This window comes from Triplophysa dalaica, chromosome 17 (genome assembly GCF_015846415.1).
Source record: "Triplophysa dalaica isolate WHDGS20190420 chromosome 17, ASM1584641v1, whole genome shotgun sequence".
NCBI lineage: Eukaryota > Metazoa > Chordata > Actinopteri > Cypriniformes > Nemacheilidae > Triplophysa > Triplophysa dalaica.
In genome coordinates, this window is record NC_079558.1 from 8,004,494 (window position 1) to 8,026,173 (window position 21,680).

General features: G+C 39.0%; 1 protein-coding gene across 3 annotated transcripts in view; it reads left to right on the top strand.

Moving 5' to 3' along the window:
• Positions 1–18,249, top strand: part of mpp7a (MAGUK p55 scaffold protein 7a) — a 101,409-nt gene extending 83,160 nt beyond the window's left edge. For 2 of the 3 annotated variants that reach the window (XM_056771664.1, XM_056771666.1), the window contains 5 exons: positions 3,485–3,565; positions 7,065–7,158; positions 9,207–9,315; positions 12,376–12,519; positions 16,334–18,249. In XM_056771664.1, the coding sequence (XP_056627642.1) occupies positions 3,485–3,565; positions 7,065–7,158; positions 9,207–9,315; positions 12,376–12,519; positions 16,334–16,513 (608 nt within the window). In that variant the 3' untranslated portion in view covers positions 16,514–18,249. The remainder of the gene's footprint in view (positions 1–3,484; positions 3,566–7,064; positions 7,159–9,206; positions 9,316–12,375; positions 12,520–16,333) is intronic. The other variant, XM_056771665.1, reaches the window with a different exon arrangement.
• The last annotated feature ends 3,431 nt before the right edge of the window (positions 18,250–21,680 follow it).

Consider the following 21,680-nt stretch of genomic DNA (forward strand, 5'->3'; position numbering starts at 1 on the left):
TGGTGTTCTGTTCTGTCACAGAAGATGTGGAGACCAGAGCAATGAATTAAGTGTTTCATAAAGGTGTAAATAAAAAACGATTTAGATTTATATGACAGACAGCTTGAGGGTTTAAGGTTCATGCTCTTAAATCCAAAAGGTGTTACATTTCCGATGATTGTTGAAATATTATACCACCAACAATGCGTTGCTATTTCCATTGTAAGGTGTTTGTTGTCATGAAACGTTCCTCGCTTTTAAATTGACAAGTAATGTTGAACAGGGGTCTAAAAATATTTCACTTACAAATCTGTGAGAAGTAGCACAGAGGGTCACGGTTCACTGCAATAGACCAGGCCTCGTGTTTAGTGAACACAACATAGCATATGGATTCTATCACAGTATTGGTGGTGCATGTAATTAATGGAGTGTGTGTTTGCGTACACGTGCGTGTGTGTGTGTGAGGTAGTCTGTTTAATTAATCAGGCCTTTCTGCTTTCAGGATGCCCCTCTGGTAATTTGGCGCAGCCTCAAGCGGTTAAACTAACAAAAATATTTTCTGTTTTTCCTCGTGAGGTGGAGGACGACGACGTCATGGGTGCTATCAGACCTGACAAAACCAAGGATGCAGAAACAGTCTGCTGTGTGTGTTTCTCTGTTTTCTTTCTGGACTGTTTTTTCGTATTATTTTATCCCTTGAGGTTCTGCTTTAGCTTTTCCTCCCCTGCAATGTTTTTCAGCCTTTCTTCATTTTGTCATATTCACCAGTTGCATTTAATTCATGAACGCTCTTATTTATTTCTAGATTTTCTGGACAGCTCACACTCTCCTTTGTGTATATTGTCGTCATACTCGTTTCTCCTTCTATTGTTTTTGCAGATTGACTTGACTGAAAGCGCATCACCCCGCAGCACTTTAAACATTCACACTCCCAATAGGTGTTTACCCCTGACTGCAGACAACGGGGTCAAGTGTAATCACCCCTGAACACAATGCTCTTATTCCCCTCTGCTTTCTTGAACACGCATGACCCACAGATCACGGTTTCAAGCGGCTTTCCAGACAAATCAAGATCTTATCTGTTTGGATACATATTAATCGAGCGGCCAAAGTCAACACGTTTTACATATGCAGAGGTTTGCGAGTTCGCTGTGGTGTTTTAACTGAAACCTGATTATTTCACATAGCACATGATCTGTTTTTTGTACGTTTGAGTTGAGATTGAAGAGATTTGAGTTGATATTCTTCGGAATAAGGGTAAACGAGGCAATCGTAATGGCGGAAAAGAAAAATGAACATTGAGAGCCAATCGGATCAGATACAATACATCGCTTATATCCGAATGTTCGTAGGCTTTCCAACAAATCTCTTTCTGGGCTATTATAATTAAACATTTGAGCCTAGAAAGTGTTTAATTTTGTATTTAATTGTATCACATTTTAGCAGTTGGCTGAGATTTGCACAAGTAGCTTGCCCAGTCTCTCCGAGGCCTCAAACCTTGCCAAAAAAGCTCTATGTATGACCTGTTAACTTAGAGAAATGTTTTGGCTTATTTTCCTGATAGACCTGTTGGATCATGTTGATGCTGACAATAGAAGTACAAAAGAGAAGTTGTGTTTAGAAGCATCAAAAGCTGGCAGGACTGTGGCCGAGTTACAGCTTCCCACATTTAGCCATCCCCAGAGCTCCTAAAGGTTCATTTTATGTCATTTGCTCCTTGGGTAACGTGGAAGTTATTAAGCCGTCTTTGGTATTAGTGTTCAACCCAACTGAGGGCCCTTATGACTACAGACACTTTTGCTACCAGTGCAACCTGCTAACATGAAGGCATCATGTACATGGATTGAAAAAAACAGTTACACAAAGGTATTACTTTATTATAGCTGTTGTAAGCTATCATTTAGGGTTATTACAGTAAATTGCTCGACAATGAACAGAAAAAAGCAATCGTTTACCTAAGTCCACTGTAATTTATTTACCCCCATGTTCTTCCAGACTTGTACTGGTCCCTAATGTTTTCTATTACGTAGGTCAAATGGCTTTTAAAACAAACACGAGGGTGAGTAAACAATGACTTCCTTACCCAGGAAAAGAAGACACTGTCAACTAACCTTTCCCATACCAGTGTGGTCGCGTCCCATTTTAATGGCCGTTTAGACTGCGGGGAGCTGGCAAGCCGCACAGCATTTGAACTTGGCTTCTGGGATACATGAAGCCATACATCAGAGATAGAGCAGGCCCGCTGCTGAGATGAGTGATTGAGGGCTTTAAACTCATTTAGTACACATGACGAGTGAATAGAAGGGCCGGGGGATCGGGGCCATCCGTCATCTCATTGACAAAGTTTCTGTGTGGGACTGGAGTCGAGCAGTCAGGGCCTGGTGGGGTCTGGAGAGTAACATCCACAGAACAGTTTAGGTAACATGCAGGTGTTTGTATAAATTATGGCTGATGGAAAACATAATTTACTGATGTTTAACTGTCTTTTTGAAGGATTTTACTCATGTCTACAACATTATCGTGCACTAAATATGGCTTTTGAACAGGAGCCTCACATTGTCAATGACCCCAAAACGTGAAATAAACACCTGTTTCCTCACTTTAATAAATCAACATCTCTCCCTAGGTTCTCTCTATCTGAGTGGAATAAGGACACAATATACTGCATCGTGCTAAGAGATGAAGAGACGAGAGTGTGTGCAAAGGAAAAGCGTACGATGCATCAAATGAAAATGTGAAAATCTGTCTCTGCGAGTTGGAAAACCATCTGTTTTCTGTTTTTGAACATATAGATTTTGACTCGCGCACGTCTCATAGCAATCATTACAGGCTAATAGAAAAACCACGCTTGACTCTCCGGATTATACAGTGTGAATCTTGGACTATCTTTAACGGGGGCCTTGACATGCGGAATTGCACAAGGGGATCGAATCTCTGATCCTCCGTGTGTTTGCTGCACATGTGGCTCGTCTCATGTCAAGGTCAGACTCTGTGACTACGGGAAGAAAAATTCAGTGCCGTGTACTGAAATGCAATGGAGGACATCTTTCATTTTATCCTGCCCTGTTGTTTTTGTTCTCCCTTTTTGTCACCTCTTATTTTTCTCTTTCTCCCTTTGTCACTTCTTTGAGGACACGATGATGAGGAAAACAGCCGTCCGTTAAGAGCGGAGCCTTGTGGCCTTTTAAGGCTGTGCTGGGATACCAGAATAAAGGAGAGGGTTTATCTGAGCCAGGCATTTGACTTTGAATGATTTTGTCACACAGCACTTCTTATTTCTTTCTGTCTTTTGTGACCACAATATTGGCTTTATTGATGTTGTGGGACGTTTGTGTGTCATTGCTGTGTGTGGTCTTAAGAATTTTGCATTGTGAGTTCTCTGTTGTCTAGATGTCAAGGACTTTACTGGAGACAGATATTACTCCGTGTTCCTGCAGAGACTCATTGATGACAGCATGAGGGTTGCTGGTTTAATCTCTCTCTCTCTGTCTCTCTGTCTTTCTAGGTCCTACTGGTGTTGGTATGAATGAGCTCAAAAAGAAGCTGTTGATATCCGACCCACAGCATTTTGGTCTCACCGTCCCACGTGAGTCCCTTTAAAAGTGAAAATATAGAACAGATAGTGCCTTTGTGATTACCCATCATGCATTTCAGTACCCAGTCAATGTTTGGGCAATTTAAAAAGTACTTACTGATACCAGCTCTTTAACAGTAGTACAGAATATCGACACAATTCGGTGTCTGTGTGATGTGTTAAAGATGGGGTAACATGCTATTTCATGCATTCTGACTTTACATTGTAAAACCTGCTGGCTTAAAATGGTCAACTTGTTAAAAAACGAGTTTGACGTATGACCTAGTATTTCTGTGATCGATCCACTTCCCCAGCACTACAATTCCTTTTATTGGCCATTCTCCCGGAAAAGCACGCCCACGCGTCATCCACCGACCGAAAGATCGAGCTCTCGCGCGTGCTAGCAATAGAGAAAGAGGATGCCCATCAATGCCGCTTCATTCGGCAGACGGAAGTTTAGGTGTGTTTGTTTGCTCACTGCTTTTCTGTGATGAATGTTATATAAACGGCGGATATAACGCTGGATTTGGAGATCGTTTGAAACTGATAAATGGAGCGGTCCCAGCGCGAAAAAAGATGCCGGACATGAACCGTACACATTACTTAGTTTGACTTCCCGCGTACGGTTCATGTCCGGCATCTTTTAGCGTATAATGTAAACAACACGAAGGCATATGCAATGATGTATTGTGTGCTCGTGCTGTAGTTCCGTCCCCCCTAACTGCCTCCAGCAGCTCGTCTTTTTCTGGAAATAATGGTACAACTCTCTTTTATAAATTTGATCAAACTAAATAGTCTTCAAAGACACAAAGTACGAAATACTTCTGTATAGGTACTACTGTATAGGTAAGTTTATATGAGATTTGGAGAAACTGTGTGTGTTACCCCATCTTTAAAGTGATAGTTCACCAAAAATTTAAATGTTATCTTTTATTTACCCTGATTCAAAACCCTTCATTTGCAACACAAAATCTCAGAGCAAAAATAAACCATTTTATAAGGTGGCTAATTTTGGTTCATTTGTACAATCTCTTTCATACGTTTTTAGTACGATTTGCTTTCACGCCAGTGACGTTAGGTTTTGGGTTGGGGCTTCAGTATTGCTTTTTCTAGTAATCATACGTTTTTGTACAATTCACAAGGTATGAATTCATACATATAAGCCACCATATGAAAAGTTACAAATTTCTTTGAGATCGGGTTGGTGAGAATTCTGTGAGAATTTGATTGTTGAACACGAGAAGACATTATGGGAAATGTCTCAGTCTCTTCAAAATATATTTTGTGTTCTGCTGAAGAAATAAAATCAGGTTGGGAATGACATGAGGGTGAAAAATTTGACAACCTTTTTTATTTTTGGGTCAAGTGTACCTGTAAGTGAATTTAAGAGGAACATGTGTAGTTATTATTTTAGTATCATAATGTTTTAAAGCTACATCCTTTTGTTTATTACTTTGGTAATATTCATAAACTTTTAAATTCCTTTATAGTGAATGTTTTTCAAAATGTGCGGCAACCTTACATACAATATCATCTGTACTTTACAAACAGCCAAATGAGCAAAGAAATAGCACTCAAATTCAAAAGGGATATCATTTTCTCTCTCACCCTGTCGGTCTGTCATTGATAGATCAACAGCAATGTCCATGACTTTTCCAGCCTTTCTTCCTCTCTCTCTCTATCTCACTCCCTCTCTCGCCCCTTTTGATCCAAGAAAATGCACCAGAGCCGACATTTCAGGACAAATGATTTGCACTCTGATTTATGTATTTTAACAGGCTGGCGATGGGGAGTAATTGCATATTTACAGGCAGTAAAAGAGAAAGTGAGAGGGAAGAGTTTTTAGGGAGTCTGAGATAGTGGCCAGAAAACCAATGACTGGTGATGTAATGACGGGATGTTTGTTACATTTAAGTTTGGCTTTAATAGATGTGTCTGATTCAGGCTGTGACACTTTGAATTGCCACTGGTATTAAAATCCCATCCAGAGCTTTATGTTTTAATGCTGCTTAATTGCTCGCAAATGTGACCCCCGCATTAGTCTGTATAACAGAGCTCAGGTTCCTCCAGACCTTACAGAGGATTTACATTAAGGGATGGATTCTTGGAACATACCAATTGCTTTTTCTGTCTTCTTCCTTTTATTATGTAAATGCTGCCAATTTTAGCCATTTGACACTGACCGACTGATTAAATATGAAATGTCGTTTCATTTTGTTCTTTACAGTAAGATCAACCTCGAGCGATTGTTTCGCATTAAGAACAAGCGGGTCTTTAAAACGCAAACCAGCCGTGGCAGCAACGTGAGCAAGATGTAGAATATGATTAGTCGAGAGCACTCGAACATTTTGACTCCTCTCCAGCCTTTACTACTATTTTCCATGATCTTAGAATGAATTTCAAATTCTTCTGCCACACCAAAAACATTTCCTATGCCACAGAGCCGATGCCAGACGAAATATATACTTTTTCTTTCAGCAGTACAAGGGAGTGTTTTTTCTACTTTGTTTGTGAGCACTAGCAGTTGGAGGTATAATAACATGTTATCTTATATCTGCGGTGGGCTGCCATCATTGCAGGGGGATGCTGCTTAATCAAATATGCGATGGGTTGGTAAAAGTAATCATTTGTCCCTTACACTCCATCCATATTTTCACATACCCTCTCTTTTTGTCTATAAGCATAAGATGTGGCTTTTCACACTTAATGTTAATAAACCAATAATTCATGCCAATAATAGTGGATACAGAAGGAAAGCGCCCACAAAACAAAGTAAAAAGGTACAGAAGGAAAACTAAATCTGGAATAAAATGAGTTGGAATGGTCTTAAAGTTGAATCGTTTATTTTGGAGCTGTTGGCGGCTTGCAGACAATTTGTCAGCGGTGTGTCGCACAGCGACCTCCGACCTGCCTGACACTTGTTAAACTCTCCGCTGTGTGCCTTTACATGGCAAACTTTGACCCCTGCTGTACCAGCTGGAGACATGCTGACTGCACTGGCACGCGTCGTCTGATTTAAAGGCTAAAATTTATGGGCCACTGAATGCAAGAGTGGGGCTTAATGAGAGCCAGTGTAAACTCTCCTGGGGCTTTACAAGTAATGTTGGAGTACTACCACTGGGCTTCATAAACCTTGCGGTGGGGAGAAAGAAGAGCTGGGGAAAATAATGTCCAGTGTGATTATAGGGGTCACTGAATGAGGGAGTGATGTAAGGGTAGTTTAAAGTTGGGTGGGGTGGGGCAAATCGCTACCTGGGGCTTTTTCAGATAGGTTAATGCTAGATTTGCTAATGCGTTCATAGACAAATTCTAATGACACTGAGGTGTTATAATGATACACAAGATGACTGAAGTGGCATATGGTTTTGGTTTGTTTGCAAGTTTTGTAACTAAATTGTTTTATTTCTCAAAACAAGTGCAAATTTCTACGAAATCATGTTTGTGTTGATTATTAAATAGTGTTTATTTACAATTACAGAGGCATTTTTTTGCACTTTTCTATTCGCAACAGACACCTCCAGATCCAAGAGACAATCGGAAAGTGATGGAGTGGAATATCATTTTATCTCCAAACATTCGTTTGAAGCAGACATTCATAACAACAAGTAAGTGACCCAAAATCCTTTGTTTGGTCCCGTTTGGAATAAACAGTGCGGTGTGTTATCTAAACAAGATAATTTGAGTGTTTTGCTATGGTTCGGCTTGAGGATGTAAATGTTTACCACTGAGATCAAATAGTCAGTATTAATGACTAAATTTCGGAAGACCATTTCCTTTATTCTCAAGATTGTAATTATGTGAAGCATAACCCTGACACAAACACTCCACAGTAGGAGAGATATAAATCCGAGAGAGTCGGCGGCCAGTTAATGTTCAACACATCATCCGGAGCCCCGACTAAACTCAAGTAAATCAACAGCAAAGTCAAAACGCAGCACAAGCATTTTCAGTGACGTCGTCTGTCTCAGACCAACATTCATAGACGATACGGCAAACATTCACTATTTCTGCCTTTCGGCTGCCCACTATTCTTACGTTTTTCCACTCCATTTACTTCATGCACATTGCGTGTGTGTGTGCGCGAGAGTGTATAGCAGTGGCTCAGATCTCTTCACTCTCACTGTAAGTGAGAGTGAGAGGGTGCTGACAGGTGGTCTCTTTCTGAGTGTGTGCGAGAGGGGGGATTGGACCAGCGGTTCATAAGCTCAGATTTGTATGGATGGCCTGGTGATGGATGTGTTTCTACAGCCTCTCATCAGAGGATAAAACGGCACAACAGAAAAGCGTATAGAATGTCACTTCGCCAGCAAACCGGCCGTCTTTAGCCGTTCTTAAGCCGCCGTGTGGTGGAAAGTACACGCGGCGGTTTGTGCTGCGGTGAGAGAACATCAAAATGAGTTAAACCACAGTTATCAATGCAAGTTAAGGGATCAAGAGAAAATAGTTGAATGAATAAAGCAGGAGAGAGCCACTGGAGAAATCACTGTTGTTGTTTTTTTTCTCGGTCTAGCTTGAAAGGCTGAGCATTGTCCATTATTCTTCCTTCCAGTGGGAAAATGCCTGTTCTCATGTCCGAACATGACAATTCCAAGGCATTCCCAAGGAAAACCCTGCTCAGGGCTAAAAACAGATCGGCCTACGGTAAATGAGCCCAAAAACCACAGAAGCAGCCTCCCATCCAGCATAACGACAACAAGCACCACAATGCTGAAGCACATCTGCTTTCAAATTTATAATAAACACGCTTTGGAATTTTTTGCAACCCTACGTGTCACATTAACACCAGCAAACCACTTATTAGCACCCAACTAAGTCAACTAAGCTCACCATCAATCCGTCTTCAAAGAAAGAGCGCACATGCTGAGAAGGAGAAGAGGGACAGAGAGTCACGTTAGAAACCGTTTGAAGTTCTAAAAACAAACGTCCAATCACAGGTTGCTGAATCACTGTGCGTTTATAGTTTTCAGTTCAAGGAAAAATAAAGAAGGCTCGACGTTAAAAGAACAGTTAAGTAACGTTTAAGGCACTTAAGATACATTTCACCAGTTTCAAAAGTGGTCGTTTTAGTCATCTGTGTTGCATAACTGAATGTCGGTGGGTTTTACCGCTGTCTGCTCCGCCGACGGTCGTTCTGGAATTCTTTCCACATCCATCCACATCCTAATACAGATTGTTAAAAATACACTCTCTTCTGTGACATCGTAGAAATAAGCAAGTGATCAGAGCGAAAGAGAAAGAAAGTGAGAGATTAAACGGTGGAAAGTGTTTGTTTGCTTTCGCCGTCTCAGGAAGTGAGTATTACTCCAACCCTTGGCATTCGGTCCAGCCTGCGCTGTGAGAGAAACAGGTGTTACTCATTTAAAGTGTAACATAGAAGATTATATAAAAGAGCTTTGTGTCAGACTGTCTGGATGCGTCTTGTGTGGAAGTGAGTGCGAGTGATGGGGACCGCGCTGTCTGCACGGCCTTTGCACCGAAGGCATCAGGATAGACGGGAGTAAATAATGCTTTAGAGTTTCCTGTTATTATCCTGTCCATTGGCTTACTTTTATAAATGACGGTGGGATTACAGCACGCCGGCATTGTTTTTGCATTTAGGCCCATCATGATTACATCAAACTCACTTCTCTCTGTAACTCTCTCTCTGATTTAGGTTTGTTGAACAAGGAGAATATAAGGGGAACTATTACGGGACGAGCTTTGACTCTGTACGTTCAGTCATGTCCAAGAACAAGGTGTGCCTTTTAGACGTACAGCCACACGTAAGTCATTCAACATCTCTCCATTCTTCACGTTTATTTTTTACAGCAGTGACATTCCATACTGTTCTTCATACTGCATTGATTATTTTTATGAGATCAGTGCGGTGTGCGGTTTTGGACTCTTCCCTTGGTCTTCAGGTTTTCTTTGTCTAAAGTAGCAGTTCCATGTTTGGAAATTTCCTCGAAGACTTAAATATCAAGGTGGAGGCTCTGTGCAGCCCCTGTTACACATACCATAGTAAAACCGCAGCGCTGAGGTGGCTCTGTCCTTACTTAACCACATGTAGGCAGTGACTGGCCTCTTACCACACAAATAAACTCCATCTCTCACATAAACAACATAAACTCACATCACCCCTCTAACATACACTTATAGATACTGGCATAGTGCCTGCACACGTACACGCTTTACATTGTTTGTTTTATCAGAGTGGATAATGATATGTGGTGGCCCTAAAATGTTTCGGACACTAAAGACACCCTTAAGATGTCTATTTATTACTTTATATGAGGTGTTGGTTTCAAACGATCACACTTACATTGAAGAGAAATTGTAGAAGAGTTCACATGAAAAATCAAGACAAATGGACACTTTCAATTACCAAGTTCAGTAGTTTCTATGATGAGCTACACATGAGGTAATCCTGCTGAGACACATGTGTGAACTTTAAGTGAACTGAGGTCATACATTAAATGCAGATCATTTTGGTTGTGGCAGTGAAGAAAACTCTTAACAATATTTGCTAGATGCCACTTGGTTTGATTTGTACAGTTATATATTTTAAGCGTGACTTACGTTTCAAAAGCTTTCTTGCTTAGTCTTTTTTTCTTGTTTTCAAGGAAAAATGTCTAAACATTCTTGAATCAAGAAGCGTTTTCTTGGTGAGCAAACTAACCTAAGAAAATAAGTCCTGTTTTAAGTAAAAAATTGTGATTTTGTGCTTAAAACAAGCAAAAAAATCTGCCAATGGGGTAAGAAAAATTATCTTGAACTGAGTGACTAAGAAAAAGGTAAACCTTAAATCAAGATTATTTTTCTTACCATGTTGGCAGATTTTTTTGCTAGTTTTAAAGCACTTATTCACTGAAATGTCCTGTTTTTTACTGAAAACAAGACTTTCTTAGGTCATTATGCTCATCAAAAAAAAGCATCTTCATTCAAGAATTTGTGGACATTTTTCTGGAAAACAAGCAAAAAAGACTGAGTAAAAAAGATTTTTTTTGCAGTAAAGGAAGCTCTGGGTTTTGGCTGTTTATTTACTCGGTCAACAACAGAGCCTCTTCACAGCATCTCAAGCTTATTGAGTGTTTACAGTAACCCAATACTTTATTGATATAAATATCCTTTGATCACAAATGTGTTTGTCGCTGAGAATTTGGCAGCCAATCTGAGAGCTTATACTAGTTATTGAGACTTCTGCTTCTGTACAATTCGTATTACCATAGTAACAAATATCATGATTAAACTGTAGTTACTATTATGAAACTATGGTAAATTTGTGGTTGCGGTGCTTTACTAGAAATACCATGGTTAAAATATGGTAACTATAGTAAAAGTATGATACATTATAAGGGCTTTTTTTGAGATACAGACAGTTTCAAAGTGACAGCATAAACTAACGTTACTGTGCGTAAGTGCGCTAGTGGACTGCTCTATAACATATCACTAGTTAACAAAAGTACATTTCTGAAAATATGTTCACACGTATTCAATTCCCAAACTTTGGAATCCAGAATTGAAATTGATTTGCAATTCCCAACCTTAAAGGTCTTTGCACATACAGTCCGAAATTTTTGTATGCGTTGTTTCGTATTTGGCTCTTGTTTGTACGGTGTCTCAAGATGCTTGCTACGGATGCCAAAAACACAGAAAATCAAACCCAGTCCAATCGAACCCAGGAGGCAGTGTGTACATGGTATTGATTAAAACAGTTAGGTCGAATTTATTTTTCAACGTATGGAAATTTCAGACAAAAATTTCGGACGTAAATGTGCGATCACCTTATCTCTTTCCTTTCTCCCACTATAGAAATACCTTTATCATAAGTAAGAGATAATGTACAGGCTGCCGGTTGTTATCCCAATAATAGATTATTTTGTGATAACATCCGGCTGCTTGTACATTCTCCCGCTTATTACACGGATACTTGCCACGTGAGAAAAAAACTGGACATGAAATGTGAATTTGAAATATTTTTTATTTAGCTCATTATTTAGCTCACCGAATGCAAGACCTTCCACAAGGAAAAGCTGCTTACTTTTGGTTTTAAGGTTAACGACAGGTTCAAATGTCACAGGTTTGATCATTTGTAAATATAATGTAATATATGTTATTAAAATACATATTGAATTTATTAAATATAAATTACCGTGTATTATCAGTTTTGAGATGTTTTTGTCTCGTAATAACGAACCTACAAATGTTTGGACTGGCCAATCAGAATCAAGCATTCAAACGAGCCTTGTAATAATACCTGGAGCAGAGCTGTTACCTTTCCTACTTATTTAAATGGCACTTTCTCCAAATATTAAAAATGTGTTGATGTATAAGTCTTCTGAAGCAGTATAACAACATTGTGGAAAAATACATTTCTGTCATTATTTATAATCATTTTGTCTTTAAACAGCCTGCTTGAGGCTAAAAATGCCAAGAAACCTTTTGACTAGTGTTATAAGTGAGGTTCTGAGGTGAAATTGCAACAGAACTGTAAAATATGACTCCTTTAAAGCCAATGATTCATTCAGTCAGTGGAAAATTCTACCCAGAAATACATGGTCAAATTTGGTGGTCTGATTGTTTTTGAGCATGAGGAACTACCTGAGGTGTCATGTATCTAAACGGAGGGCTTTATTTTCACTCGCAAAGTCAAATCAGTCGAGCTCAGTGTGAATCGGTCGGGTTGTTTTCTGTCAAAATGTACCAGTGACTAACGGCAATAATGTTCAAAAGTATCAGTGTCAAAGTAAATCACGATGGCATGAGTGATGCTGCTTTAATGACTGCGGTTCGAGCAGCTCTCCTTTTATTTTCCCCTCTTTCTCACATTCTCTCCTCCACAGACGCTGAGGCATCTTCGCACAGCCGAGTTTAAGCCATATGTGGTGTTTGTGAAGCCTCCGTCCATCGAGCGTCTGAGAGAAACCAGGAAAAACGCTAAAGTCATCTCAGGCAAAGATGATAAGGGCTCTTCTAAACCCTTCACGGTAATCATGCACCACACACGAGATCCTTTCCAAAACCCTGCTTAAAATAGACAGCTGCTTTTTAAGATAGAATACAAACCATCCTGAAACCTCATAAGTGAACATTAGAAAAGAATGAAAATACTGTTTTTTACTGCACTGAACCATTTTGGTCCATCAGCGGTCATGGGTTCCATCATCTCTGTCTTATGTATTCGCTTTTTTTGCTCCCAAGGGCCATTGGAGGTCTTATCATGCGTTGACAATAAATCTGAGTTTTTGTTCCACTATCTCACATTGTAAAATATGAAGTAGATTTCTTCACTTCCTGGCAGACCACCACCACATTATTTATTGTAGTCGTTTTCCTTTTGACCAACCAAATACTTATCCTGTGTTAGTACTTAAATACGTCGCTATACAATTCATCCTCACGTGTGTATGTGTTTATGTGTAACCAGTCCCCTGAGAGGCAACCCGATACGAGACCCGTGAGCTCATACCGCACCAGCATTTCATTTGACTCCACTCACACACGAAAGCAATTAACACGCATCCAGACCCTTATCCCGTCCCGAAGTTATTTTGCGCTACTTGTGCGATATGGTGTGAACACGCGGGCCGTTTAATGACTTTCTCAGGGCTCATCTCTTGTCTGTGTATCTCACTTTGAGTCTGCACTGGGACAACCTGACTCCACCACATGTGGAGAGGGCTTGATGCTGCTTGTCTGGCTTTCACCGTGGAGATGTTCCATATTGAAGACTGTCAAATGCCGTTAGCATGTTGTTTGGCCTGAAACATGCTCTGCTGTCAACCTGTTGACCCGGTCTAGATTTCCATCATGTTTTCAGTGTGTCACTTTTTCACAAGATCACAAACCTTGAATAATGGTAAAGTTCTTTTTATGTAATTCTTTGACTACATGCTAATGGTTTTTCAAAGCAGCTTTAGTCTGTTTGCATTATGAGTTCATACTGTAGCAGAATCTGCCAAAACATAAATGATTGCAGATACACATGCAAATGCATGTTGTCTGCCTACATTCATCCAGATTGGAGCACATATGGATACACATGCACAAAGTGATGTTAACTCATTCCATTTTCTACATTTCTGGTCACATCAAGAGCAGAAATAACACATTTCTCAAACCACTGAACGTGTGACAGACAGAGCGCCATACTCCAGCAAGTTTTAATTCCTCTGGAGTGTTGATACATCAGAATCAGAAGCTCAAACATGCCAAAATTCGAAGTATACGAATCAAACAATATCCTCAGATGTCATTGGGAATCTTGTTCTGGATATCTGTGTCATAAAGGGAACTTTACCAAAGCTGTCCGCACTCTCCGGAGCGACTGTCTGCCTGCTTTCAACAGGTCAGCCTCAAAGCGCCTTGCTGTGGGTTCTAGTGAGGATAATCCCTCCTCGGTTGGCAAAAACTTAAGAGAAATGGTATAGATTCTGACTGTGTAAAGGCACACAGATTCGGCCTGTTATAGGTACGAATGAAAAATCGTGTTTGATGAAATGTCATAGACATAATTTATCAACGAGGTGGTGTATTTCTTTCCCAGAGAAATGCCGGAGACGGCGTCTGGTAGAGAGATGAGCGCGGAACGCCGTCGACAACAGGCATCCCATTGTTCCCTGAAACCAGACTTTCATTCTATTGTTCGCCCTAATAGTATTGCTTTTATAACATCAGTGTCATTTTTGTCTTTAAGGTCAAAATAGCATTCATTTCCTTTCGAGTTGCAAGAAAAAACATCATTTAACACAGAAGAGCAAAGGGTTTCAACATCAGGCATAAATCGTAATGAGGGATGAATGTTTTATAATGAAAGTCAAACCAGTCCACAGATTGCGAGTCAAAGGCTTTGCGTTGGGAATATAAAAACAGCGACCTCTTGGCGACCCAGAGATGTCCTTTTCTAAAAGGTTTAATGATAAGGGCAGGTGCACTTTATGGGAACCAATAAAACTGATTTTCCGTCATGGGCCTTGAGGATTGAGAGATAGGGAGAGCTCGTGCTGACTGTAGAAATGAGAGTAAGAGAGTGAGAGTGCTGAAAACTGAAGAAAGTCTTTCTTTCTGAGGAGAGTTTTCTGAAAACGAGTGCATTTGAGCCTTTGGGTAATAAACAATTGGAGAGAAATGCAAAGAAAAATAGATTTAAACCTTTGAAACTGATCAGTTTTGGTATTAACATTTCACTAGAGGCACAACATCTGGTCAACTTCAATTAGCATGAGGTTTTCATTTGATGACAGAATGAGGAAAAATATATTTTCAGACCTTGGGCCAAACCTTTGACTATTTAGGCCAAATCCGCCATGTTGAACCAAAGCGTTCTGCTAGAAAAACTATGACTAAGTCAATGGACTTCAAGTTTTGATGCTTCATGCCAATCTCTGACAGACGGCTGTACGTTTCAGCACACCAGCGGCAATGTGACTGAACAGAAACTGAAATGTTTACAAAATCTCAACTTTTGTTAAAGAGAGAGACATGTGGAGAAAATAGGGGATGAATGAAGTGACAGGAGGTGCAATGTAATACTGGACCTGAGCCATGGCTTAGTTCACTTTGTTGGTGTTTTGTCTGCGTATACAACATTAATAACATGTCAGTTTCATACATATTAAAGAATCGGTTTATAAAGCTGTTTTTCTAACTGTAAACATCTTACTCATAAACTTTTTTTAATTTGGAAATATAGAGCCTTGGAAGAATTGAACTGACCATCTCAAAGATCATTATGGTCAGTTATGGTAAAATTATGGTCACACTTTATTGTAAGGTCCAATTCTTGGTATTAATAAACCATTAACTATGACTTTTACCTCAGTAAACTACTAATTTGTTGCTTATTAATAGTTAGAAAGGTAGTTGTTAGGTTTAGGTTTTAGGTAGGATTAGGGAAGTGGAATATGGTCATGTTAAATATGTGCTTTATAAGTACTAATAAACAGCCAATATGGTAAAAATAGGCATCTAATAAGCAACTAGTTAATAGTGAGAATTGGTCCCTATACTAAAGTGTTACCAAAATTATTATTTATATTTCTTTTTGTGAACTACTAAAAATATTTCTCTTAAGTTTCAAATAAAAATATTCTTTCTATTTGCATGTATTTGCAGAAATGAAAACTGGAGAAACAGGTCAACAGATGCTCTGTATTTTTATATACAATTTTAAGCAACACAACCGTAATATTTGTACATGTAGGAAAAGTAAAAAAGAAATGTATGTGATAACCTTGATTTTCATCACAGTTTTCTTATGTCTCGTCGTGCTGTCAGTCTTCCACATTGCTGACTTGATTTTGATGAAATTTAACAGACACTGCACTGGAATGGCCGCAATATACTGTATCTAGAAATGCTGATTAAATGTTTTTTTTCTGCCCGTTTATTGGGGATATATTTCATGAACATGACTGTTTATCATGTCAAATGACTTTTAAAGCACTATTGTATAATACACAAACCACAGTTTTATACCCTTGCAAGTATTTACTCCAAAACTCAAAACCACTGAAGATCCAGACCAACCAAACCAAACTATAACTGCCACTCTGCACCACCCCAGTATATCTGTTCTACATCACATGGATATTTTTGCACTTTTACATTTAAAGCAATTTTATTGAAAACAATACAAATGAATAGTTTTAATTAAGTGTAATTTTAGGGCATCTATGAAAAGCCTATTTTGAAGCAGGCAATGGGAATACTGTGGAAAATTGTCTCTGTTTTCTCTGCATTTAAGCATACTTTGTCTTTCGAATGTATAGCTGCTTCACACAAAATATGTTTGTCATTCAGGAGGAGGACTTTCAGGAGATGATCGACGCCTCTCAGATGATGGAAAACCAGTACGGTCACCTCTTCGAAAAGGTCATTGTGAACGATGACCTCACGACCGCCTTCAGCCAGCTCAGGCAGGCGCTGAGGAAAGTGGAGACAGAAGCTCACTGGGTGCCCATCAGCTGGACTCATTCCTGAGGAGCGGCACACAACCCAGGACAAAACATACAGGGAACAAGACATCAATCAAACGTGCGGGGGAAAAGAGAAGGACTATGAACTCGAGATTTCAGTTTTTATTTGTGGCTGTAGATGGTGACGGGGATATTGTTTTAGAGTTATCTTAACATACGTGAAGTGGTTTATCTGTTCTTGGCGAGCTAAAGTGGATGCTCATAGGTTTGTATATGTTTGGTCATGGTGGATGTAGCTGAAGTGGTGTAATTACACTCGGAATGTAGGCAAACGTTTTCTTGTTTAGCAGCGACACAGAACGTGTGTTTCAGACTGCCAGTCAAGTGGTCTGGTGGTGCTGACCGTGCCTCCGTGTATTTTTAACATTAGTTTATAGAAACCAAAGGGATGATTATTATTTTTCTGGGGTCAGAGTATGCATTTTTGTATCAGAGTGAAATTTGGGAGTTAGTAGAGTTTTGTTTTATTCTTGGGGCTGCTTTAGCACACTAAATCGCTGGCTTGTTCTTCTGAAGAAGGTTATATCAGCATAAACATAAATAGAGAAAGGTCATGTGATGCTCAGAAGGCCCAAAGACATTTTATTTAAATAGGAAATTAATATATTTTGATAGTTTTTACCTTTTTAGCCCAATTGCGATTTATCAGATCTGTGAGCACTCTCTTTTTTATTATGTCCTCATTGCTGTTCAAATGCGCAGGGTCCCTGTATATTTTTTCTCTTCTTTTCTTTCTGGTCTAATCCGAAAGGCCAGCTGATGAGGGCAGGCACTCCGCAAACACATATGAGGCGGTGAATGTACTGAGCTGATTACAGGTCTCTCTCAACTCAAGTCTCGTAAAATCATCTATAAAAAGAAACTTTACAGCAGGTTCCCAGCACTATACTCTTCTAAACAACTTTAGATGAAACAGTCATTGAAGGAAACGTTCCCCTGAAAAAGTAACTTCTGACATCACTGATTTTCCCTTAGAGAAAGCATTGGATGTTTACTTCTAATGTTTAAAACTAAATAAGATTGTGGAAAAGCAACCAAAAATGTTTTTATGTATACTTTTTAGTCATTGTCATTTTTAGAGCTCATCATCTCCATTCATTTTCATTGAAACACGCAGATACTGCAGCAGCTCCTTTAGGTTTCCAGAATATCAAACTTTTTAAATGAAATGAGGGTAAGTAAATGGCAGAATTTTCTTTTCAGGTGAATCGATGTTCAAAATGGCCTTACCTAATAATATACATACAGTACATGTATAGTTTTTTTTTTTCAATTTTACAGTCTTATCTACAGTGCTTTTTATAGGATTTGGTTTGCAATGCAATGTCACTCTGTCAGGATCTTTACTATGAACTGTTACTGTGTTTACCAAGTTGTTTAGTCCTACATTCCATATGAACACACTATGTAGTCTTTAACACCGAGGTGCACTGCGGTCTTCATTCATCTCAATGTCAGTCTTGTCTTTATCACATTTTATATACATCCTCTCTGTTTCAACATACTTGCTATCAGTACATCTACTGTTATACGCAAGGCTTCACAACTCTTCTCAGGCTTTAAAACTTTTCTTAGTATGAAATATGCAAGGTCAATGTTAAATCCGTTATGTCCAGTTCTGAGGATAATCATGAGCTTCCGACCTGTGGCGTCACAAAACCTCTCCAAATGGACATTAAAAATGTCAAGCAGTTTTGTTGGACTGTAAACTTTGTATTAAAAAACAGCATTGAGAATCGAGTTCTGTTTGTGTCCTCGTGTTTCTGATTATCACCCAGTGCTTTCTTAAGTAGCAGTCTCAGGTCTTCAGACACAAAGGGCCAGTGTGACGGACTCATCGCTCAGAGCTCGCTGTCTGCTCAACGTCTGAGGAAGTGCCAAAATAAACCAGCAGCCAACACAACCGCCCATAATCCTCCAGCTCCCCCTCTCTCACACAGCCCTGCCACTGCCGCTCAGAGCTGATAGTGAGGACAGACGTGGACGTGAACAGATGAAAAAGATGAATGAAGAGAGAAAGAGAGGGAAATGTGTCTGGCCAGACGGAGGTAACAATGTTTTTTGAGACTGATAGTCTGACTTTGTCTGTCTCACTTTGGCTAAAACATTTATCTGGTTATTAACATGCCAGAAAATACAATTAGTTTATAAAAGAGATAGGTCACCTCATGATTTACTCCCCCTCATTTCAAAGTCATTTAGTGACTTTCTTTATTCAAAATATCTCCTTTTGTGTTCTGCGGAATAAAGTTGGTAACTGAACAGCACTGGCCCCCATTCACCCCTCCTGTATGGACACAAAACCAATGCAAGTGAATAGGGGTCAGTTAACAACATTCTTCAAAATATCTTCTTTTGTGTTCTGAGGAAGAATGAAAGTCATACCGGTTTTAAAAGATAATAGGGTGTGTAAATGATGACAGAATTGGCATTTTTGGGTGAACTATTACTTTAAAGCTTGAAAAAGCTGAAAAGCAAGAACAACACAAATGAGGAAAGATAGAGCTGATTAAAAACAAGAAAGCAATACAAACAGTATAGACTTAAATCCCAGCTTCTATTTATATGACAATGTCCTCGCTCACTTTTCCATCCATTTCTCCCTATACTGTCAAACACAGGAAGCGTGTCACGGGATGGTTGATCTGGTGAAGCGTGGGAACGTCGATATGTTGTAATGCTCGTGTTAGAACGTGTCAGGTAGAAACCATTATACCACACTTCTCTGATTACCATCTTTGTCACAACAGCTCTGTCAGAGAGCCAGTGCCACTTACTACCATGATGGAGCTCAGCAGGTTTGACAGGAGCGAAATGAGGAAATGAGGGAAGAAGTCGGGCCGGTAGGGGAAAGACAGAGCGTCTACTTTAAACCTAATCACCACTGGTGCCGCCGCGCCTTAGCACTTGTCTGTCGGAGGTTGTGACCATTGTGTTGTGAATGTTCGGATGCCCTCCTCAGTTAGCTCACCTCCTGATCTCTTTGACTGAGATCCCGGGGTGAAAAGGCCAACAGCCCGTCTTAATTTTGTAGTCATTTCATCTGTAGAGAGATTAATTGAGTTGCTACACTTTTGTGTTGTCTCATTCTGTGTTAAAAGTTCTCAAGATTCTCAGAGCACTTAGACTTCGTGTGACGATGCCACACTTGGTTTATCACTCTTGGTTAAGCCATGCGAACCGTGCGGATGAATGATGCTCTGTTAGGAATAGTCGTTGATTGTAATGAAACCAAGACACTCCAGGGCAGAGTAAGAAATTGGCGTTTTGAAATTGGTGTCTGATGCGGACATTAAGTGCTTTGTATAGGGGTTTTATGAAAATAAATGTGTGATATTGCGTCTGGTTTTTTTTGGACATGGGCTATGGTTCTGTTTTAGTATGAGATGAGACGTCTGTTCAAATCTCAACCTATTCAATGTTATTATAGATTGGTAAACTTAAAATCAAATATTTTATTGGAATCAAATAAATATTGGCCTGAAAATTATTGGAATAACTTAACTAAATCATTTTAAATGTTGTCTTCGAAATAAATTGAACTTAGTTTAGGTCACTTAAATTTTAATAAACTAATTTAAAATAAACAAAAACAAATTAATCTTGTATAGCAACATGAAAAATAAACACATAAATAATAAAATGGCAAAAGCATATGACAAAATTGCTAAAAGTTTAACGAAAATAAAAATAGCAAATTTTCTATGTTAAATACAAAGATACTATGATAACTGTGCCTACAGTACACTGTGAAGAATGTTATTTTCACAATTAAGAAGAAAACACAACTTCTATTTCATGCAGACTTTAAATTGTGGCCAGTTTTGAGCCGATGAGAAAAAAGTTCAAAGAATTTTGTTGAATTGAAGTTATGTAAAAAGGTTTAAATGACTTGTATAACTTAGTTGAATGTACTCAAAAATATAAGGCAGAAAAATATTTTATAGCTTACTAGAAGTTATTAGAACGTCAAGTGAACTTGAATGCAATGGTAATGCATTTCATTGTATGTAATATATCAGTTGCAAATGATCTTCAGAATCTGTGAATCAGTTGGAGTGGTCAAATTTAGACAATTTTAGACAAAAAGCAAGTGATTACAATTACTTTTTTGTTATTTAATAACAGTTACTTCTGATGTAATTGAACTAAACACTGTTTAATATGTTCAATAGTGGAAATGACATCAAAAGTGTAAGTCTTACTTTAAATGTATGCTTTAATGTATCCTTCTTACATTTATATACTTTGGGTCAGTTAATAAGAATAATTGATGTAGTTATTTATCATTCATTTGAATGAATTAAATAGGCCGTTTCATGTCTATCCGTGAATCAATTCTAAGGTTGTATATAGGGTATAGAAAGTAATTAGTAATAAGTAATTTTGAGATAGTAATTGGAAAGTTGAATATGTAATTGGTAACTAGTAATTCATTACTTTTTTACCCAACAGTGTCTCTAATGCATATCTGACACACCCTATGTGCTTATATGTATTTCTCTCGATGCTTTAACTCTTGCATCAGCCCATTTGTGTGTTCTAGCTCGACTCGGAGTAGAGTAGAAAAGACAGGAAAGCGTGTAACCGGATTCAGTTTCTGCCACACTGCCATTAATAATCAGCCAGTTCTGCAGAGAAAAACCCATTACAGCTAAGACATCTTCATTTGAATGCTAGGACAATGTTCTCACTTAAACTCTCTCATGCTCTCTCTTGTTATATTCTGCAATTCAGTGATATTCTACATGTCAAGGCCTGATTATATGAATCAGCTTAACTGATTTAAGTGTATACGCATTATATTTTTTATTCTTTCGTGCCCTCCCTAAAGAATGATATCATCTTCTCTAAATCACACCGTGACTCACTGTGTAGGTGGGGGATTGTCAACAATCTAACTTTGATTTTCCAGTCGCTTTTAAAAAGCTGTTTAGTAACCCCTGGGAGCTGCCCGACGAGGCCTGCTTCTTCCATCCTACATCAGTCTAAGCAGAAACTTTGCGAAGCACGTCCTCCCATGGCTTTTTATGACTCTCCTCTCCATAAATCTCCATTAATCAGACCATTTGACAAAGTAACATGAAGCCTGTGATCAGGACTAAGGACTAAAGCCTAGCAAGATGGCTAGTCATGGCATGGTAGACGTTTCTGCACCGTCCCCTCCTTCT